We start from the raw sequence: 23120 nt of genomic DNA, 5'->3' as shown, positions 1-23120 counted from the left end.
GCCCCACGCGGTCCACATTCACGTGGTTGAATCGACGCTCCGGAACAGCAAAAGTGGCCAATGGAGCTTTTACATGCCGCTGTACCTTGGCCTTTTGGCAGACCACGCAGGTTTTGGCCCAGTCACGGACATCCAGGTGCATACCCCTCCAGACGAATTTTGACGACATCAGCCTTTGTGAGGCCTTCATGCGAGGGTGTGACAACCCGTGTATGGCGTCGAACACTTTTCAGTGCCAGGCGACTGGTACGATAGGGCGGGGAGCTCCCATGGAGATGTCACAAAGTAGCATGGTGCCTGCGGCATGGAATCTGATGTCAGCCGCTTGGAAGCTAGAGGGGCTGGTTCTGTATGCTTGGACCTCCGGGTCCGAGGCTTGATCCGCAGCCATTAGGGCATAGTTGATTCCGAGTTGGACTGCGTGAACACGGGAGAGGCAATCCGCCACCAGGTTGTCCTTGCCGGACAAATGCTGAATGTCCGTGGTGAAATCTGAAATGAACGTCAAGTGACGTTGTTGCCGAGCTGACCACGGTTCGGCAGTCTTGACCATAGCGTATGTTAGTGGCTTGTGGTCTACAAAAGCCGTGAACGGACATCCGTCCAGTAAGAACCGGAAATGGCAGATGGCTAGAAAAAGGGCCAGCAACTCCCGGTCGAAAGTGCTGTACTTTCTTTCATTTTGCCGTAGTTGACGGCTGAAAAATGCCAGTAGTTGCCACATCCCATTCACCCACTGTTCCTGCACTGCGCCGATTGCGTAGTCTGATGCGTCGGTGGTAAGGGCAATGGTGGCACCTGGAAGCGGGTGCGCCAGCATGGTTGCATTGGCCAAGGCGCCTTTGGTGTCGATGAATGCCTGGTCCATCTCGGCCATCCAGCTGATCGGATCCTTACCGTACTTGGCCTTGAGGGCCTCGTACAAGGGCTGCATAAGCAGAGCCGCCTTAGGGATGAACCGGTGATAAAAATTGACCATCCCTAGGAACTCCTGTAGGGCCTTGACGGTCTGCGGGTGCGGGAAAGATGTAACCGCCTCGACCTTCATCTGTAAGGGAATTGCGCCAGCTGATGTGATGCGGTGGCCTAAGAAATCAATCCACTGCATGCCAAACTGGCATTTGGCCGGGTTGATAATCAAACCGTGTTGACTGAGGCATGTAAAGAGGGTGCGCAAATGGCAGAGGTGCTCCTCTTTGCTAGGGCTGGCGATGAGGATGTCGTTGAGGTAGACGAAGATGAATTTTAGGTCCCGAAACGCGGAGTCCATCAAGCGCTGGAAAGCCTGTGCAGCGTTCTTCAAGCAAAACGGCATCTGTAGAAATTCAAACAGGCCAAATGGGGTGATGACTGCAGCCTTCGGGATGTCTTGCGGGTGCACGGGGACCTGGTGGTCAACCCGGACGAGGTCGACTTTTGAAAAAAAGGTAATTCCCGCAAAATGGGCCAAGAAATCCTGAATATGGGGGATAGGGTACTGATCAGGAGTAGTGGCGTCATTCAGGCATCGGTAGTCGCCGCATGGTCGCCATCCACTGCCGGGTTTCAGAACAATGTAGAGAGGCGAAGATGAGGGACTATTCGACTGGCAAATAATCCCCAGCCGCTCCATTGTGTCGAACTCTGCTTTCACAGCCGCAAGCTTGCTGGGTTCGAGTCGTCAGGCCCGTGGCTAAACTGGAGAGCCGGTAGTGGTAATGTGATGTTCCACACCATGTTTAGTGGCCGAGGAGGAGAAAGTGGGCTTGGTCAGATCCGGGAACTCTCTGAGGAGGCGAATGAAGTCATCTGGAGGTGGGAACGCACAGGAGACAGTGCGCGGCACGGCGTTACCGTGGTGGCATGGGATGGAGCAGAACGTGGCCGCATTGATCAACCGGCAGTGCCTGACATCGACCAGGAGGCCATTGGCGCACAAAAAATCCGCCCCGAGGATGGCCTGTGAGACTTTGGCTGTGATGAATTCCCAGTGGAAGCACTGGCCGCCGAAACACATCTGGACCCGCCACCGTCTGAAGGTCCGAATGGCCACGCCATTAGCCGCCTCAAGGGAGAGGCCGTGGCCACCAGCTAGTATATCGAGATGTGACGCAGGTAGGATGCTACACTGCGCCCCGGTGTCGCAAAGGAAATGTTGACCAGATAGGGAGTCGGTAATGAAGAGAAGCTTTCCCGAGTTTCCGATGGCCATCGCAGCTGCGGGGCGCTCGTTAGACCCGGTCCTCTTTCGCCAGGGTGGCTGTAGATGTTTTTCTTTTGAGCGAAAAACTGCAGAGTGTGCGGCAGCATCTTGCTTTCGCACCAAAACGGGCGTGGTAGAAACACAATCCCGCTGATTAAGGAGCTGGAGCAGCATCTATGGGGGATGGGTGCCTCGTGGCAGCGCAGTACTGCTGTGACACTGCAAAAATCTTGTCCGCTTCGGCAGCAAGCTCTGTGCAGTCTGTGACTTCGGACCTGGCTAGGGCAGCCTGAACTTGCTCCGGTAGTAGGCTGAGGAATACCTCCCTGAAGAGGAAGCATTCCAGTTCGGAACCAAGGAGCGTGAGCATTTGGCTCATGAGCCCGGACGGCTTGGATTCCCCGAGGCTGGGCATAGCGAGCAGCCGGCGGGCGTGCTCTGACTTAGTGAGCCTGAAAACCTGTAGCAACCGTGCCTTTAACGTGTCATACTTGCGATCCGTAGGCGGACTACCGAGTAGGCTGACGATCTGCGAGGCTGTGGCGCTGTCGAGGGCGGAGACCATGTAATAATAACGGGTCTGATCCGCAACGATGCCCCTAATGGCAAACTGGGCTTCAGCCTGGATGAACCACGCAGCTGGTTGTTGCTCCCAGAACTGTGGTAGCTTCAAGGTAACGGCGTTCGTTTCCATGTTGAATCTCTTCTGCGAAAACCGTTCACAAAAGTCGGGGTCACCAATGTAGGAATGTCTAGTTCCTATCCAAAGACTGAGGTCCACTCAGGCGATTAAACAAAATGAAGTTTAGTGGAAACTAACAGGTTTTAACAAGTAACTACAGGAGAACATCGAGTGTAGGTCTGCTCAGTTTGGAGGCTCCACAAGGATTGCTAGGGCGGTCCCGTGGCTGATGTCATGATGTCATCACGTTCTTCCCACCAGTAGGGATCACGTGATGAATGGCATGACGTCATCACGTGTACCCGCGCTGTTAAAGTAATCACGCTCAGTACAAGTAAACAGCATAAATAAAGATACAGACTCAGGCTGTAGCTAACATGTTGTTAAAGGGAATTATATACAAACAATCTGAGTCCTTTAGTGGCTCCACCACAGGGTCCCACTAGGCTCAGAAGTACTGGGGGTTAAACCCAACAGATTCTCCCCCCCTCTCCACTCCAGCTCAAACTGATGCAACAAGAAAGCCCGACACAGGCCAGGGAGCGAGTTCCACATCCACCGCCCACCCTGATGCTAAACAGCTCTGAGTTGCTCCCTCTGCTGTGTCAAGGCCACTTGTTGTTTCTCCTGTCGGGTCACTCAGTCTCTGCCACTGCCCAACAATGAGCCTCTCCGGCGCATGCTCAGCTCACACTGCCCGGTTGATTGACGGGAGCTTCGGACCAATAGGAAGAGTGGGGCGGGGCTCGAGGTCCAAAGAGGCGGCTGGTCCTCCAACCAATTGGACTTTGTGAGGGGCGGGGCTTGCGGCACCCAGTGGGCGGGGCTGAGCCGGAGCTCCCTCATTGGCTGAAACTGTGCCTCATTGTTGAAGCTGATTTCTCTCAAACTCCAGGAGAAAACTGGACCTTTCTGTTGTGGCTTTGAACAGATGGAACCCTGTGGGGTGGAGCAAACATTGCAACATTTGGCGGTGAAATGGATTCATCAGGACAGACAGCAGGGATTATTTCAGGAAATAACACAGTGCAGTGAGAAAGGAAATGCAGTGGATGTTGTGTAGATGGATTGTCAAAAGGTGTTTGATCAGGTGCCGGACAGGAGGCTTGTTGATCAAATTAAGGCTGACAGTAATAAAGGGAGTGGGGCAGCGTGGATAGGAAGTTGGGTAAAGGGCAGAAAACAGAATAGTGGTTAATGGATGTTCTTCAGACTGGAGGGATGTACACAGTGGTGTCCCCCAGGGTCAGTGTTGGGAGCACTGCTCTTCTCAATATAGAGAAATGATCTGGGCTTGGGTATGTGAGGTACAAGATCAAAATCTCCAGATGAGACCAAAATAGGGACCCTGGTCAACTGTGAAGAGGGCTGTAAGTGACTTCAGTGTGAATACACAGGTTAGTAAATGGGGCAGGGAGATGTCAGCTTAAATTTAACACAGAGAAATGTGAGGTGATAGATTTTGGGAGGAAGTAAATGGAAGGAAAAGTACATTAAATGGAAAAAGTTTATAGGAGTAGAGGAGCAGAACAGTAAAGTGGTGTAAGATTCTAGCTGATGCCTTGTCTTATTCATTAGCAGGTTCTAGAGTCTTGTGTCAACAACTTTAATACCTTATTAGAAATATAAGATGAGCAGATTCTCTGTCCTCTACCGTACCTTACATTGATCCATCAATCAGAGTAAACTTGCAAGTCCCGCGTGTCCACAGTAACTTACACGAGGTCAGCCCACTGGATGGAACCTCGGGCACCCTGAGCTTGATCTCTGGTGTCTCCAGTCCCGGATGTTCACTTACATCAGGATCCCCTCACTTTTATACCCTGTAGTGATCCATCTCTGGCACCTGACTCTTCTTTGTCTTCTCTGCTGGGTTTTGGCAGGAAGTGAGGGAAAGACAGCTGGAACTTCTCCAATCTGCGATTTACAAGGAAACTTTCCCTGGTTCCCAGCAGTTACTTCAGTAATTTTCTCATTATCCATAAACTACCCTGCCTGCTGTTAATGATGTTATTTATTACAGTTTCACAGTTATAGGTATAACATAGAAACATAGAAGATAGGAGCAGGAGTAGGCCATTCGGCCCCTCGAGCCTGCTCTGCCATTCAATGAGATCATGGCTGATCATCCAAATTCAGTACCCTGTCCCTGCCTTCTCCCCATATCCCTTGATCCCTTTAGCCTTAAGAAATATATCCAACTCCTTCTTGAATATATTTAATGAATTGGCCTCTAATGCCTTCTTTGGTAGAGAATTCCACAGGTTCACCACTCTCTGGGTGAAGAAATTCCACTAATCTCTGTCCTAAATGGCTTACCCCTTATCCTTAGACTGTGACCCCAGGTTCTGGACTCTCCGACCATCGGGAACATCCTTCCAGCATCTAGTCTGTCTAGTCCTGTCAGATTTTATAAGTTTCGATGAGATCCCCTCTCATTCTTCTAAACTCCAGCGAGTACAAGCCCAATCGACCCAATCTCTCCTCATACGTCATTCCTGCCATCCCAGGTATCAGTCTGGTGAATCTTCGCTACACTCCTTCCATGGCAAGAACATCCTTCCTCAGATAAGGCGACCAAAACTGCTCACAATACTCAAGAAGTGGTCTCACCAAGGCCCTGTACAACTGTAGCAAGACATCCTTGTTCCTGTACTCAAACCCTCTCGCTACAAAGGCCAACATAGCATTTGCCTTCTTAACTGCCTGCTGCACCTGCATGCTTACTTTCAGCGACTGGTGCACAAGGACGCCCAGGTCTCGTTGCACTTCCCCTTCTCCCAATCTATTGCCGTTCAGATAATAATCTGCCTTCCTGTTTGACACCAAAGTGGATAACCTCACATTTATCCATGTTATATTACATCTGCCTTGCTGCTGCCCAATCACCCAACCTGTCCAAATCATCCTGGAGTTTCTCGGCATCCTCCTCACAGCACACACGCCCACCCAGCTTTGTGTCATCTGCAAACTTGGAGATATTACATCTAGTTCCCTCGTCCAGATCATTAATATATATTGTGAATAGCTGGCCTCTACTGCCTTCTTTGGTAGAGAATTCCACAGGTTCACCACTCTCTCTAAACATCACACATTATAATCTGATCTATTCTATTACTCACTCTGGTTTAAACTTATATTAACAGACAAACCCGGTTCTTTCACTGATCTGATTAGAGTTTCAACCCAGTGGATTCTGTGGAATGGAATGTCTTATCAGTGTTGCCATGGCGACCATCCTGCAGTGAAGCCTGTTTGAGTTTCTAACTCAGACCAAACTTCTCTCTTCCATATTGCACATTACATCAGCAATTTATGTTAATGTATTTTAGCCATGTTCTGTTAATATCACTAAAACCAACAAGCGGTTCAGATACACAAACCTTTAAAAGAGGGAGGGACAAGCTGATAAAGTGTTTAAAAAGAACATGGGATCCTACATTTTAGAAATAGGGGTGTGCAGTACAAAAGGGCAGGTACAGCATGGGTCAGATACAGAGTAAAGTTCCCTCTACACTGTCCTATCAAACACTCCCAGGGCAGGTACAGCACGGGTTAGATACAGAGTAAAGCTCCTTCTACACTGTCCCATCAAACACTCCCAGGGCAGGTACAGCATGGGATAGATACAGGATGGTAGACAGTTGTGTTCCCCAAGGGTCAGTGCTGAGGCCACTGCTTTTTTTGACATATATAAATGACCTGGATATTGGAATACAGAGTAGAATTTCTAAATTTGCCGATGACACCAAACTTGGGGGTGTGGCAAACTGTGAGGATGATACCAATCGACTGCAACAGGACATAGAAAGACTAGCAAAATGGGCAGACAAGTGGCAGATGGAATATAATACAGAGAAGTGTGAGTTAATGCATTTTGGCAGAAGGAACAGGGAGAGGCAATATACACTTAATGGCACAGCTTTAAAGAGTGTGCAGGGACAGAGGGCTGCCTTTAAAGAGGAGATGGTTCGGGTACAGTCAAGGTACATTCACACGAGGGGAAAAGGTAGGACAACCAAAGCCAGAGCTCCTTGGATGATGAAAGAGATAGGGAGTAATTTGAAGCAGAAAAAGGGGGAGTATGACAGATGTCAGGTTGAGAATACAAGTGAGAACCAGGCTGTATATAGAACGTTCAAAGGGGAAGTGATAAAGGAAATAAGAGGGGCAAAGAGAGAGTATGAGAATGGACTGGCAGCTAACATAAAAGGCAATCCTAATGTCTCTGATAGCATATAAATAATAAATGGGTAGTAAGAGGAGGGGTGGAGGCGATTAGGGACCAAAAGGAGACCTATGCATGGAAGCAGATGACATGGCTGAGGTACGAAATGAGTACTTTGCATCTGTCTTTACCAAGGAAGAAGATACTGCCAAAGTCACAGTAAAAGAAGAGGTAGTTGAGATACTGGATGGGAGAAAAATTGATAAAGAGGAGGTACTAGAAAGGCTGGCTGTACTTAAATTAGATTAATCACCAGGACCAGATGGGATGCATCCCAGGATGCTGAAGAAGGTAAGGATGAAAATTACAGAGGTATTGGCCATAATCTTCCAATCCTCCTTGGATACGGGGGTGGTGCCAGAGGACTGGAGAATTGCAAATGTTACATCCTTGTTCAAAAAAGGGTGTAAGGATAAACCCAGCAACTACAGGCCAGTCAGTTTAGCCTCGATGGTGGGGAATCTTTTAGAAATTATAATCTGGGACATAATTAACAGTCACTTGGACAAGTGTGGATTAATTAAGGAAAGCCAGCATGGATTTGTCAAAGGCAAATCGTGTTTAACTAACTTGATTGAGTTGTTTGATGAGGTAACAGAAACAGTTGATGAGTGCAATGCAGTTGATGTGGTGAACATGGATTTCCAAAAGGTGTTTGATAAAGTGCCACATAATAGACTTGCCAGCAAAGTTGAAGCCCATGGAATAAAAGGAACAGTGGCAGCATGGATACGAAATTGGCCAAGTGAGAGGAAACAGAGAGTAGTGGTGAACGGTTGTTTTTCAGACTGGAGGAAGGTATAAAGTGGTGTTCCTCAGGGGTCAGTTCTAGGACCACTGCTTTTCTTGATATATATTAATGACTTGGCCATGGGTCTACAGAGCACAATTTCAAAATTTGCAGATGACACAAAACTTGGAGGTATAGTGAACAGTGAGGAAGATAGTGACAGACTTCAAGAGGACAGAGACAGGCTGGTGGAGTGGGCAGACACGCGGCAGATGGAATTTAATGCAGAAAAATGCAAAGTGATATATTTTGGTAGGAAGAATGAGAGGCAATATAAACTAAAGGGTCGAATCCTAAAGGGGGTGCATGAACAGAGAGACCTGGGGGTTTATGTGCACAAATCGTTGATGGTGGCAGGGCAGGTTGAGAAAGCGGTTAAAAAAGCTTACGGGAACCTGGGCTTCATAAGTAGAGGCAGAGAGAACAAAAGCAAGGAAGTTATGATGAACCTTTATAAAGCACTGGTTCGGCCACAACTGCAATATTGTGTCCAATTCTGGGCCCCGCACTTTAGGAAGGATGTGAAGGTTTAGAGAGGGTGCGGAAAAGATTTACAAGAATGGTTCCAGGGATGAGGGACTTCAGTTACGTGGATAGACTGCAGAAGCTGGGGCTGTTCTCCTTGGAGCAGAGAAGGTTGAGAGGAGATTTGATAGAGGTGTTCAAAATCATGAGGGGTCTGGACAGAGTAGATAGAGAGAAACTGTTCCCAATTGGCGGAACGGGCGAGAACCAGAGGACACAGATTTAATGTGATTGATAGAAGAATCAGAGGTGACATGGGGAAAATATTTTACGCAGTGAGTGGTTGTGATCGGGAATGCACTGCCTGAAAGGATGGTGGAGGCAGATTCAATCGTGGCTTTCAAATGGGAATTGGATGAGCACCTGAAGGACAAACATTTGCAGGGCTACGAGGGAAGGGTGGGAGAGTGGAACTAGCTGAAGTGCTCTTGCAGAGAGCCGGCACGGGCTCAATGGGCTGAATGAGCACATTCTGTGCTGTAACCATCCTACAAACAAATTAACTCTTCATAGAATAATTAACAGTCATTTTTAGACTGGAAACTAAACGCTTCCATTTCACTTTGTCAGGAACAGATCGCAGTTTGACACATGGTGTCTCAGCAGGTGGGATGACTGAGTGAATCCCTTCCCACATTCAGAGCACGTGAACAGGCTCTCCCCAGTGTGAATGCGCTGGTGTATCAGCAGGTGGGATGAACAGCTGAATCCCTTCCCACACACGGAGCCGGTGAACGACCTCTCCCCAGTGCGAACTCGCTGGTGTATCAGCAGGCTGGATGAACGAGTGAATCCCTTCCCACACTCAGAGCAGGTGAACGGCCTCTCCCCGGTGTGAGTGTGCTGGTGTACAGTGAGGTGAGTTGATCGCCTGAACCCAGTCCTACAGTGAGAGCACCTGAATGGTTTCTCGTCAGTGTGAAAAGATTGATGGCACGTCAGTTCCCCAGCAGTTTTACAGCACTTCCCGCACTCCGGGCATTTAAAAGGTCTCCCCCCAGTGTGAACTCGCTGGTGTGTCAGCAGGGTGGATGAAAATGTGAATCCCATCCCACACTCAGTGCAGGTGAATGTCCTCTCCCCAGTGTGACTGTGCTTGTGCCTTGACAGGCCAGAGGATCGGCTGAAGCCTCGTCCACACACAGAACACGTGTACGGTTTTTCCCCGCTCTGAACGGTGCTTTCTGCTTCCATGTTCAAAGGTCCTGATGAATCGAGCGACTCTGTCAGATCTTGAAGTGATGTTTGGTTTGAGTTTCCCGTCTGCAAATCCTCCCCTTCTAACACCCTGCAAAATTTATTTAAAACAGGAAAAAGGGAGGGTGAGAGAGAACCCACAAAAACACAAAGGCAGGTTGTGAAATTGAGCTGAATGAATCTGGGAATTTGAAGGGCCGGCACGAGAACAAAGTGACCATGAAAGCTGCTGGATTATCATAAAAACCCAACTGGTTCACCAATGCCCTTCAGGGAAGGGAACCCACCACCCGGTCTGGGCCGACATAAGATTCTGGCCGCTATGGGAGGAGAGAGAGTGAGGTGGGAAGGGGAGGGGTGAAGGAGTGACTTTATACCTCTGCAACATGACTAGATCATTGACAGCACCTCCCAAACACGTGACCTCCACCACCTAGAAGGAACAGGGCAGCACATGCATCACCTCCCAGTTCCCCTCCAAGTCACACAGTATCCTGACTTGGGCATATATTGCAGTTCCGACTTGGAGTTGCCCCAAGCACGATGATTCTGACGCAGGGCCTGAGATCTGCACTTGGTGTGGCAGACAATTCCAGCCCTGGGACTGCACGTGGGGTTTTCCTGCCCCTGGGGGCTCTCCGAGCACCAGGACTGCCCGCGGATGCTCCGAGCCCCGGGACTGTACGTGGGGGTTCCGAGCACCGGGACTGCCCGCGGATGCTCCGAGCCCCGGGACTGTACGTGGGGGTTCCGCGCCCTGGGACTGTACGTGGGGGTTCCGCGCCCCGGGACTGTACGTGGGGGTTCCACGCCCCGGGACTGTACGTGGGGGTTCCGCGCCCCGGGACTGTACGTGGGGATTCCGGCCCCGGGACTGTACGTGGGGATTCCAGCCCCGGGACTGTACTTGGGGATTCCAGCCCTGGGACTGTACGTGGGGATTCCAGCCCTGGGACTGTACGTGGGGATTCCAGCCCTGGGACTGTACGTGGGGGTTCCAGCCCTGGGACTGTACGTGGGGGTTCCAGCCCTGGGACTGTACGTGGGGGTTCCAGCCCTGGGACTGTACGTGGGGATTCCAGCCCTGGGACTGTACGTGGGGGTTCCAGCCCTGGGACTGTACGTGGGGGTTCCAGCCCTGGGACTGTACGTGGGGGTTCCAGCCCTGGGACTGTACGTGGGGGTTCCAGCCCTGGGACTGTACGTGGGGGTTCCAGCCCCGGGACTGTACGTGGGGGTTCCAGCCCTGGGACTGTAAATGGGGATCGTAACCCTGGGATTTTACACAGGGATTCCAACCTTGGGACTGGACATGGGGATTCCAACCCTGGGACTGTACATGGGAATTCCAACCCTGGGACTGTACATGGGAATTCCAGCCCTGGGACTGTAATGGGGACTCCAACCCTGGGATTGTAATGGGGACTCCAACCCTGGGACTGTACATGGGGACTCCAAACCTGGGACTGTACATGGGGATTTTAAACCTGGGACTGTACATGGGGATTCCAACCCTGCGACTGTACATGGGGATTCCAGCCCTGGGACTGTACATGGGGATTCTAACCCTGGGACTGTACAGGGGGATTCTACCCCTGGCACTGGACACGGGGATTCAAACCCTGGGACTGTACAGGGGCATTCTAAACCTGTGACTGTACATGGGGATTCTACTCCTGGGACTGTACAGGGAAATTCCAACCCTGGGACTGTTCAATCGGATTCAAACACTGCGACAGGAAATTGTGATTCCTGTCCTGGGACTGTACATGGAGATTCCAGCCCTGGGACTGTACATGGGGATTGCAACCCTGGGATTGTACATGGGGATTCCAACCCTGGGAATGTACATGGAGATTGCAACCCTGGGATTGTACATGGAGATTCCAACCCTTGCACTGTACAGACTCCAACCCTGGGACTGTACATGGGGATTCTAACCCTGGGCCTGTACACGGGGATTCTACCCCTGGCACTTAACATGGGGATTCAACCCTGAGACAGTACATGGGGACTCCAACCGTGGGACAGTACATCGGGACTCCAACCCAGGGACTGTGCATGGGCATTCCAACCCTGGGACTGTACATGGGGATTTTAAACCTGGGACTGTACATGGGGATTCCAACCCTGGGACTGTACATGGATATTCAAACGCTGGGATTGTACATGAGGATTCCAACCCTGGGACTGTACATGGAGATTGCAACCCTTGGATTGTACATGGGGAGTCCAACCCTAGGACTGTACATGGGGATTCCAATCCTGGGGCTGTACATCGGGATTCTACCACTGGCACTGTACGTGGGGATTCAAACCCTGGGACAGTAGAGGGGGACTCCAACCCTGGGACGGTACAGGGGGATTCCAATCCTGGGACTGTGCATTGGATTTCCAACCCTGGGACTGTACATGGCAATTCCAACATTGTGACCGTACATGGGGATTCCAACGCTGGGACTGTACATGGGGATTCTAACCCTGGGACTGTACATGGGGATTCCAATACTGGGACTGTACAGGGGGCTTCTACCCCTGGCACTGCACATGGGGATTCTAACCCTGGGACTGTACAGGGGGACTCCAACCCTGGGACTTTACATTGGGATTCAACCCTGTGACTCTACATTGGGATTCCAGTCCTGGGATTGTACATGGAGATTCCCACCCTGGGACTGTACATGGGGATCGCAACCCTTGGATTTTACACGGGAATTCCAACCCTGGGACTGTACATGGGGATTCCAACCTTGGGACTGTACATGGGGATTCCAACCCTCACACTGTACATAGGGATTCTAAGCCTGGGACTGTACATGGGGATTCCAATCTGCGACTGTACATTGGGATTCCAGCCCTGGGATTGTACATGGAGTATCCAGCCCTGGGATTGTACATGGAGATTCCAACCCTGGGACTGTACATGGAGATTCCAACCCTGGGACTGTACATGGAGAAACCAACCCTAGGACTGTACATGGGAATTCCAGGCCTGGGACTGTACATGGGAATTCCAGCCCTGGGACTGTAATGGGGACTCCAATCCTGGGGCTGTAATGGGGACTCCAACCCTGGGACTGTACATGGGGACTCCAACCCTGGGACTGTGCATGGGCATTCCAACCCTGGGACTGTGCATGGGGATTTTAAACCTGGAACTGTACATGGGGATTCCAACCCTGCGACTGTACATGGGGGTTCCAGCCCTGCGACTGTACATGGGGATTCTAACCCTGGGACTGTACAGAGGGATTCTACCCCTGGCACTGTACAGGGGGATTCAAACTCTGGGACTGTGCAGGGGCATTCTAAACCTGTGACTGTACATGGGGATTCTACTCCTGGGACTGTACATGGGGATTGCAACCCTGGGACTGTACATGGGGCTTCCAATCCTGGGGCTGTACATGGGGATTCTACCCCTGGGACTGAACTTGGGGATTCAAATCCTAGGACTGTACGGACTCCAACCCTGGGACTGTACAGGGGGACTCCAACCCTGGGACTGTACAGTGGGATTCTAAACCTGGGACTGTGTATTGGGTTTCCAGCCCTGGTACTGTACATGGAGATTCCAACCCTGGGACTGTACATGGGAACTCCAACCCTGGGACTGTACATGGCAATTCCAAAATTGGGACCGCACATGGGGATTCCAACCCTGGGACTGTACATGGGGATTCCAATGCTGGGACTGTACATGGGCATTCCAATGCTGGGACTGTACATGGGGATTCAACCCTGGGACTGTACAGGGGGACTCCAACCCTGGGACTTTACATTGTAATTCCAACCCTGGGACTGTACATGGGAATTCCAACCCTGGGACTGTACATGGGGACTCCAACCCTGGGGCAGTACATGGGGACTCCAACCCTGGAATAGTACATGGGGACTCCAACCCTGGGACTGTGGATGGGGGTTTTAAACCTGGGACTGTACATGGGGATTCCAACCCTGGGACTGTACACGGGGTTTCTACCCCTGGGACTGTACAATGGGATTCCAACACTGCGACAGGAAATTGTGATTCCAGTCCTGGGACTGTACATGGAGATTCCAGCGCTGGGATTGTACATAGGAATTGCAACCCTGGGACTTTACATGGGGATTCCAATGCTGGGATTGTACATGGGGATTCCAATCCTGGGACTGTACATGGAGATTCCAAGCCTGGGACTGTTCATGGAGATTCCAAACCTTGCACTGTACATAAGGATTCCAACCCTTGGACTGTACATGGGGATTCTAATCCTGGGACTGTACATGGGGATTCCAATCTGCGACTGTACATTGGGATTCCAGCACTGGGACTGTACATGGAGAATCCAGCCCTGGGACTGTAAATGGAGAATCCAGCCCTGGGACTGTACATGTAGATTCCAACCCTGGGACTGTACATGTGGATTCTAACCTTGGGACTGTAGATGGGGATTCTAACCCTGGGACTGTACAGGGGTTCTCCAACCCTGGGACTGTACATTGGGATACCCGCCCTGGGGTTGTACATGGGGATTCCAAACCTGTGACGGTACATGGGGATTCAAATCCTGGGACTGTACAGGGGGATTCTACCCCTGGCACAGTACATGTGGATTGCAACACTGGGTCTGTACATGGGGATTCCAACCCTGGGACTGTGCATGGGGACGTCAACCCTGGGACTGTACATGGGGACTTCAAACCTAGGACAGTACATGGGGACTCCAACGCTGGGACTATGCATGGGCATTCCAACCCTGGAACTGTACATGGGGATTTTAAACCTGGGACTGCACATGGAGATTCCAACCCTGGGACTGTACATGGGGATTCCAACCCTGGGACTGTACATGGGGATTCCAACCCAGGGACTGTACGTGGGGATTGCAACCCAGGGACTGTACAGGGGGATTCTACCCCAGGCAGTTTACAGGGGGATTCAAACCCTGGGACTGTACAGGGGCATTCTAAACCTGGGACTGTACATGGGGATTCTACTACTGGGAGTGTACAGTGGAAATCCAACCCTGGGACTGTACAATGGGATTCCAACCCTGCGACAGGAAATTGTGAATCCAGTCCTGGGACTGTACATGGAGATTCCAGCCCTGGGACTGTACATGGGGATTGCAACCCTGGGACTTTAAATTGGGATTCCAACGCTGGGATTGTACATGGGGATTCCAGCCCAGGGACTGTACTTTGGGATTCAAGCCCTGTGACTGTACATGGAGAATCCAGCCCTGGGACTGTACATGGAGATTCCAACCCTGGGACTGTACATGGGAATTCCAACCCTGGGACTGTACATGGCAATTCCAACATTGGGACCGTACATGGGTATTCCACCCCTGGGACTGTACATGGGGATTCCAACCCTGGAATCATGGGGGATTTTAACTTTCATATTGACTGGACTAATCAAATTGGGCATGGCTGCCTTGAGGAAGATTTCATAGAGTGTATTAGGGACGGGTTCCTTGAGCAGTATGTAACTGAACCAACCAGGGGGCAGGCAATCTTAGATCTGGTCCTGTGTAATGAGACAGGATTAATAAAAAATGTTCAATAAAGGATCCCCTTGGAATGAGTGACCATACTATGGTTGAATTCCAAATTCAGTTTGAGGATGAGAGAGTTGGATGTCAAACCAGCGTACTGAGCTTAAATAAAGGAGACTATGAAGGTATGAGAGTAGAATTGACTAAGGTGGACTGGGAAAACAGATTAAAGTGTAAGACGGTACAAGAGCAGTGGTCTACATTCAAGGAGATATTTCACATCTTTCAAGATAAATATATTCCACTGAGGAAAAAGGGGAATAAAAGAAAAGACAGCCATCCGTGGCTTAGTAAGTAATAAAGGATAGTATATGACTGAAAACAAGGGCATATAAATTAGCCAATTGTAGTGGGAGGATAAAAGATTGGGAAGCATTTAAAAGCCAGCAAACAATAACTAAAAGATTAATTATGAAAGGGAAGATAGATTACGAAATTAAACTAACAAAAAATATAAAAACAGATGGCAAGAGTTTCTACAGCTATATATAAAGAAAAAGGGTGGCTAAAGTGAATGTTGATCCCTTAGAGGATGGGACCGGGAAACTAGTGGTGGGGAACATGGAGATGGCAAAGACGCTGAACAAATATTTTGTATCAGTCTTTACAGTAGAGGACACTAAAAATATCCCAACACTGGACAATCAGGGGGCAATGGGGGGTGGGGAGAGGAGTTAAACACGATTAAAATTACTAAGGAGATGGTACTCAGTAAAATAATGGGACTTAAGGCGGATAAATCCCCCAGAGCTGATGGCCTACATCCTAGGGTCTTGAGAGAAGTGGCGGTAGGGATTGTGGATACATTGGTGATTATTTTCCAGAACTCCCTGGACTCAGGAAAGGTCCCAGCAGATTGGAAAACTGCTAATGTAAGACCCTTATTTAAGAAGGGAAGTAGACAAATAGCTGGAAACTATAGACCAGTTAGCCTAACATCTGTGGTTGGCAAAATGTTGGAGTCCATTATTAAGGGAACAGTAACAGAGCATTTGGATAAACATAATTTAATAGGACAGAGTCAGCATGATTTTATGAAGGGGAAGTCATGTTTGAAAAATTTGCTTGAATTCTTTGAGGATGTAACATACAGCGTGGATAAAGGGGAACCAGTGGATGTAGTGTATTTGGACTTCCAAAAGGCATTTGACAAGGTTCCACACAAAAGATTACTGATCAAGATAAGAAATCACGGGATGGGGGGGTAATATACTGGCATGGGTGGCAGATTGGCTATCTAACAGAAAGCAAAGAGTTGGGATAAATTATTCATTCTTGGGCTGGCAATCAGTAACTAGTGGTGTTCCGCAGGGGTCTGTGCTGGGACCCCAGCTCTTTACAATCTGCATTAACGATTTGGAGGAAGGGACCGAGTGCAACATATCCAAGTTTGCCGACAATACAAAGATGGGAGGGAAAGCAGTGAGTGAGGAGGACATAAAAAACCTGCAAAAGGACATACACAGGCTAAGTGAGTGGGCAGAGATTTAGCAGATGCAATATAATGTTGGAAAGTGTGAGGTTATGCACGTTGGCAGAAAAAATCAAAGAGCAAGTTATTATCTAAATGGAGAGAAACTGCAAAGTGCTACAGTCCAAAGGGATCTGGGGGACCTGGTGCATGAAACACAAAAAGTTAGTATGCAGGTGCAGCAGGTGATCAGGAAGGCCAATGGAATCATGGCTTTTATTGCAAGGGGGATGGAGTATAAAAACAGGGAAGTCTTGCTGCAGTTATACAGGGTATTGGTGAGGCCACACCTGGAATACTGCGTGCAGTTTTGGTTTCCATATTTAAGAAAAGATATACTTGCTCTCGAGGTGGTTCAGAGAAGGTTCACTCGGTTGATTCCGGAGAAGAGGGAGTGGACATATGAGGAAAGGTTGAGTAGGTTGGGACTCTACTCATTGGAGTTCAGAAGACTGAGAGGCAATCTTATCGAAACATATAAGATTGTGAGGGGGCTTGATCGGGTGGATGCGGTGAGGATGTTTCCACTGGTGGGTGAGACTAGAACTAGGGGGCATAATCTAAGAATAAGGGGCTGCCCTTTCAAAACTGAGATGAGGAGAAACTTCTTCACTCAGAGGGTAGTAAATCTATGCAATTTGCTACCCCAGAGAGCTGCGAAGCCTGCAACATTAAATATATTTAAAATGGAGATAGACAGTTTCCTAGCAGATAAGGGAATTAGGGGTTATGGGGAGAGGGCAGGGAAGTGGACGTGAGCCTAGATTCGGATCAGCCATGATCCTATTGAATGGCGGAGCAGGCCTGAAGGGCCGTATGGCCTACTCCTTCTCCTACTACTTATGTTGTTATGTTGGGGTCACCCGCGGGGGACCCCGACCCGGTGGCCGCCCGCGGGGGTCCCCGACCCGGGGGCCGCCCGCGGTGGAACCCGTCCCAGGGGCCGCCCGCGGGGGACCCCGACCCGGGGGCCGCCCGCGGGGGACCCCGACCCGGGGGCCTCCCGCGGGGGACCCCGACCCGGGGGCCGCCCGCGGCGGACCCCGACCCGGGGTCGCCCGTGGGGGACCCCGACCCGGGGTCGCCCGCGGGGGAACCCAACCCGGGGACCGTACGCGGGGGACCCCGACCCGGGGACCCCAACTCCGGGACTGCACGCGGTGGACTACAACCCCGGGACCGCACACGGGGACTCCAACCCCGGGACCGCACGTGGGGGACTCCAACCCTGGGACCGCACACGGGGACTCCATCCCTGGGACCACACATGGGGATTTTTTACCTGGGACTGTACATGGGGATTGCAATCTGCGACTGTACATTGGGATACCAGCCCTGGGACTGTACATGGAGAATCCAGCCCTGGGACTGTACATGGAGAATCCAGCCCTGGGACTGTACATGGAGATTCCAACCCTGGGACTGTACATGGAGATTCCAACCCTGGGACTGAACATGGTGATTCTAACCCAGGAAATGAACATGGGAATTCCAACCCTGGGACTGTACATGGGGATTCCAACCCTGACAGTGCACATGGGGATTCTAACCCTGGGACTGTACATGGGGATTCCAAACTGCGACAGTACATTGGGATTCCAGCCCTGGGAGTGTACATGGAGAATCCAGCCCTGGGACTGTACATGGAGAATCCAGCCCTGGGACTGTACATGGGAATTCCAACCCTGGGACTGTACATGGGAATTCCAACCCTGGGACTGTACATGGGAATTCCAACCCTGGGACTGTACATGGGGACTCCAACCCTGGGACTGTACATGGGGATTCCAACCCTGGGACTGTACATGTGGATTATATCCCTGGGACTGTACAGGGGGATTCTACCCCTGGCACTGTACACGGGGATTCAAACTCTGTGACTGTACAGGGGAATTCCAACCCTGGGACTGTACAATCGGATTCCAACCCTTCGACAAGAAATTGTGATTCCAGTCCTGGGACTGTACATGGGGATTCCAGTCCTGGGACTGTACTTGGAGATTCCCACCCTAGGACTGTACATGGTGATTCTAACCCAGGAAATGTACATGGGAATTCCAACCCTGCGACTGTACATGGGAATTCGAACCCTGGGACTGTACATGGTGATTCCAACCCTGGGACTGTACATGGCGATTCTAACCCTGGGACTGTAAATGGGGTTTCCAGCCCTGGGAGTGTACATGGGGTCTCCAACCCTGGGACTGCACATGCGGACTCCAACCCTGGGATAGTACATGGGGACTCCAACCCTGGGACTGTGGATGGGGATATTAAACCTGGGACTGTACATGGGGATTCCAACCCTGGGTCTGTACATGGGGATTCCAATCCTGGGACTGTAAATGGGGATTTTAAACCTGGGACTGCACATGGAGATTCCAACCCTGGGACTGTACATGGTGATTCCAACCCTGGGACTGTAAATGGGGTTTCCAGCCCTGGGAGTGTACATGGGGTCTCCAACCCTGGGACTGCACATGGGGACCCCAACCCTGGGACAGTACATGGGGACTCCAACCCTGGGACAGTACATGGGGTCTCCAACCCTGGGACTGCACATGGGGACTCCAACCCTGGGACAGTACATGGGGACTCCAGCCCTGGGACAGTGCATGGGGACTCCAACCCTGGGACTGTGGATGGGGATTTTAAACCTGGGACTGTACATGGGGATTCCAACCCTGGGACTGTAAATGGGGATTCTACCCCTGGCACTGTACATGGGGATTCAAACTCTGGGACTGTACAGGGGCATTCTAAACCTGTGACTGCACATGGGGATTCTACTCCTGGGACTGTAGAGGGGAATTCCAACCCTGGGACTGTACAATGGGATTCCAACCCTGCGACAGGAAATTGTGATTCCAGTCCTGGGACTGTACATGGAGGTTCCAGCCCTGGGACTGTACATGGGAATTGCGACCCTGGGACTTTACATGGGGATTCCAACCCTTGGAGTGTACATGGGGATTCTAACCCTGGGGCTGTACATGGATATTCCAACGCTGGGATTGTACATGGGGATTCAAACCCTGGGACTGTACAAGGGGACTCCAACCCTGGGACTGTACACGGGGATTCAAACTCTGTGACTGTACAGGGGCATTCTAAACCTGTGACTGTACATGGGGATTCTACTCCTGGGACTGTACAATCGGATTCCAACCCTGCGACAAGAAATTGTGATTCCAGTCCTGGGACTGTACATGGAGAGTCCAGCCCTGGGACTGTACCTGGGGATTCCAGTCCTGGGACTGTACATGGAGAATCCAGCCCTTGGACTGTAAATGGAGAATCCAGCCCTGGGACTGTACATGGTGATTCTAACCCAGGAAATGTACATGGGAATTCCAACCCTGGGACTGTACATGGTGATTCTAACCCTGGGACTGTAAATGGGGTTTCCAGCCCTGGTAGTGTACATGGGGTCTCCAACCCTGGGACTGCACATGGGGACTCCAACCCTGGGACAGTACATGGGGACTCCAACCCTGCGTTAGTACATGGGGACTCCAACCCTGGGACTGTACATGGGGATTTTAAACCTGAGACTGTACATGGGGATTCCAACCCTGGGACTGTACATGGGGATTCTACTCCTGGGACTGTAGAGGGGAATTCCAACCCTGGGACTGTACAATGGGATTCCAACCCTGCGACAGGAAATTGTGATTCCTGTCCTGGGACTGTACATGGAGGTTCCAGCCCTGGGACTGTACATGGGAATTGCAACCCTGGGACTTTACATGGGGATTCCAGCCCTGGGAGAGTACATGGGGATTCTAACCCTGGGACTGTACATGGATATTCCAACACTGGGATTGTACATGGAGATTCCAACCCTGGGACTGTACAAGGGGACTCCAACCCTGGGACTGTACAGTGGGATTCCATCCCTGGTACTGTACATGGGTATTCCAACCCTGGGACTGTACATGGGGATTCCAACCCTGGAATCATGGGGGATTTTAACTTTCATATTGACTGGACTAATCAAATTGGGCATGGCAGCCTTGAGGAAGATTTCATAGAGTGTATTAGGGACGGGTTCCTTGAGCAGTATGTAATTGAACCAACCAGGGGGCAGGCAATCTTAGATCTGGTCCTGTGTAATGAGACAGGATTAATAAAAAATGTTCAATAAAGGATCCCCTTGGAATGAGTGACCATACTATGGTTGAATTCCAAATTCAGTTTGAGGATGAGAGAGTTGGATGTCAAACCAGCGTACTAAGCTTAAATAAAGGAGACTATGAAGGTATGAGAGTAGAATTGACTAAGGTGGACTGGGAAAACAGATTAAAGTGTAAGACGGTACAAGAGCAGTGGTCTACATTCAAGGAGATATTTCACATCTTTCAAGATAAATATATTCCACTGAGGAAAAAGGGGAATAAAAGAAAAGACAGCCATCCGTGGCTTAGTAAGTAATAAAGGATAGTATATGACTGAAAACAAGGGCATATAAATTAGCCAATTGTAGTGGGAGGATAAAAGATTGGGAAGCATTTAAAAGCCAGCAAACAATAACTAAAAGATTAATTATGAAAGGGAAGATAGATTACGAAATTAAACTAACAAAAAATATAAAAACAGATGGCAAGAGTTTCTACAGCTATATATAAAGAAAAAGGGTGGCTAAAGTGAATGTTGATCCCTTAGAGGATGGGACCGGGAAACTAGTGGTGGGGAACATGGAGATGGCAAAGACGCTGAACAAATATTTTGTATCAGTCTTTACAGTAGAGGACACTAAAAATATCCCAACACTGGACAATCAGGGGGCAATGGGGGGTGGGGAGAGGAGTTAAACACGATTAAAATCACTAAGGAGATGGTACACAGTAAAATAATGGGACTTAAGGCGGATAAATCCCCCAGAGCTGATGGCCTACATCCTAGGGTCTTGAGAGAAGTGGCGGTAGGGATTGTGGATACATTGGTGATTATTTTCCAGAACTCCCTGGACTCAGGAAAGGTCCCAGCTGATTGGAAAACTGCTAATGTAAGACCCTTATTTAAGAAGGGAAGTAGACAAATAGCTGGAAACTATAGACCAGTTAGCCTAACATCTGTGGTTGGCAAAATGTTGGAGTCCATTATTAAGTGAACAGTAACAGAGCATTTGGATAAACATAATTTAATAGGACAGAGTCAGCATGATTTTATGAAGGGGAAGTCATGTTTGAAAAATTTGCTTGAATTCTTTGAGGATGTAACATACAGGGTGGATAAAGGGGAACCAGTGGATGTAGTGTATTTGGACTTCCAAAAGGCATTTGACAAGGTTCCACACAAAAGATTACTGATCAAGATAAGAAATCACGGGATGGGGGGGTAATATACTGGCATGGGTGGCAGATTGGCTATCTAACAGAAAGCAAAGAGTTGGGATAAATTATTCATTCTTCGGCTGGCAATCAGTAACTAGTGGTGTTCCGCAGGGGTCAGTGCTGGGACCCCAGCTCTTTACAATCTGCATTAACGATTTGGAGGAAGGGACCGAGTGCAACATATCCAAGTTTGCCGACAATACAAAGATGGGAGGGAAAGCAGTGAGTGAGGAGGACATAAAAAACCTGCAAAAGGACATACACAGGCTAAGTGAGTGGGCAGAGATTTAGCAGATGCAATATAATGTTGGGAAGTGTGAGGTTATGCACGTTGGCAGAAAAAATCAAAGAGCAAGTTATTATCTAAATGGAGAGAAACTGCAAAGTGCTACAGTACAAAGGGATCTGGGGGACCTGGTGCATGAAACACAAAAAGTTAGTATGCAGGTGCAGCAGGTGATCAGGAAGGCCAATGGAATCATGGCTTTTATTGCAAGGGGGATGGAGTATAAAAACAGGGAAGTCTTGCTGCAGTTATACAGGGTATTGGTGAGGCCACACCTGGAATACTGCGTGCAGTTTTGGTTTCCATATTTAATAAAAGATATACTTGCTCTCGAGGTGGTTCAGAGAAGGTTCACTCGGTTGATTCCGGAGAAGAGGGAGTGGACATATGAGGAAAGGTTGAGTAGGTTGGGACTCTACTCATTGGAGTTCAGAAGACTGAGATGCAATCTTATCGAAACATATAAGATTGTGAGGGGGCTTGATCGGGTGGATGCGGTGAGGATGTTTCCACTGGTGGGTGAGACTAGAACTAGGGGGCATAATCTAAGAATAAGGGGCTGCCCTTTCAAAACTGAGATGAGGAGAAACTTCTTCACTCAGAGGGTAGTAAATCTATGCAATTTGCTACCCCAGAGAGCTGCGAAGCCTGCAACATTAAATATATTTAAAATGGAGATAGACAGTTTCCTAGCAGATAAGGGAATTAGGGGTTATGGGGAGAGGGCAGGGAAGTGGACGTGAGCCTAGATTCGGATCAGCCATGATCCTATTGAATGGCGGAGCAGGCCTGAAGGGCCGTATGGCCTACTCCTTCTCCTACTACTTATGTTGTTATGTTGGGGTCACCCGCGGGGGACCCCGACCCGGTGGCCGCCCGC

The 23120-nt window shown here is 49.9% G+C and overlaps 1 protein-coding gene and 1 long non-coding RNA gene across 3 annotated transcripts in view; both read right to left on the bottom strand.

Moving 5' to 3' along the window:
- LOC147119789 (uncharacterized) overlaps positions 1-23120 on the bottom strand; it is a 63311-nt gene that overhangs the window by 2625 nt on the left and 37566 nt on the right. The window lies entirely within an intron of this gene.
- LOC147119787 (uncharacterized) overlaps positions 8933-23120 on the bottom strand; it is a 79482-nt gene continuing 65294 nt past the window's right edge. The window contains exon 3 of the mRNA XM_085985261.1: positions 8933-9577. Within this exon, the coding sequence (XP_085841387.1) occupies positions 8966-9577 (612 nt within the window). The 3' untranslated portion in view covers positions 8933-8965. The remainder of the gene's footprint in view (positions 9578-23120) is intronic.

Source organism: Somniosus microcephalus, chromosome 4 (genome assembly GCF_052327205.1).
Source record: "Somniosus microcephalus isolate GS21.2 chromosome 4, FLI_Smic_1.0, whole genome shotgun sequence".
NCBI lineage: Eukaryota > Metazoa > Chordata > Chondrichthyes > Squaliformes > Somniosidae > Somniosus > Somniosus microcephalus.
The sequence above is the reverse complement of the archived record's forward strand: the minus strand, read 5'-3'. Positions and strand labels throughout refer to the sequence as shown.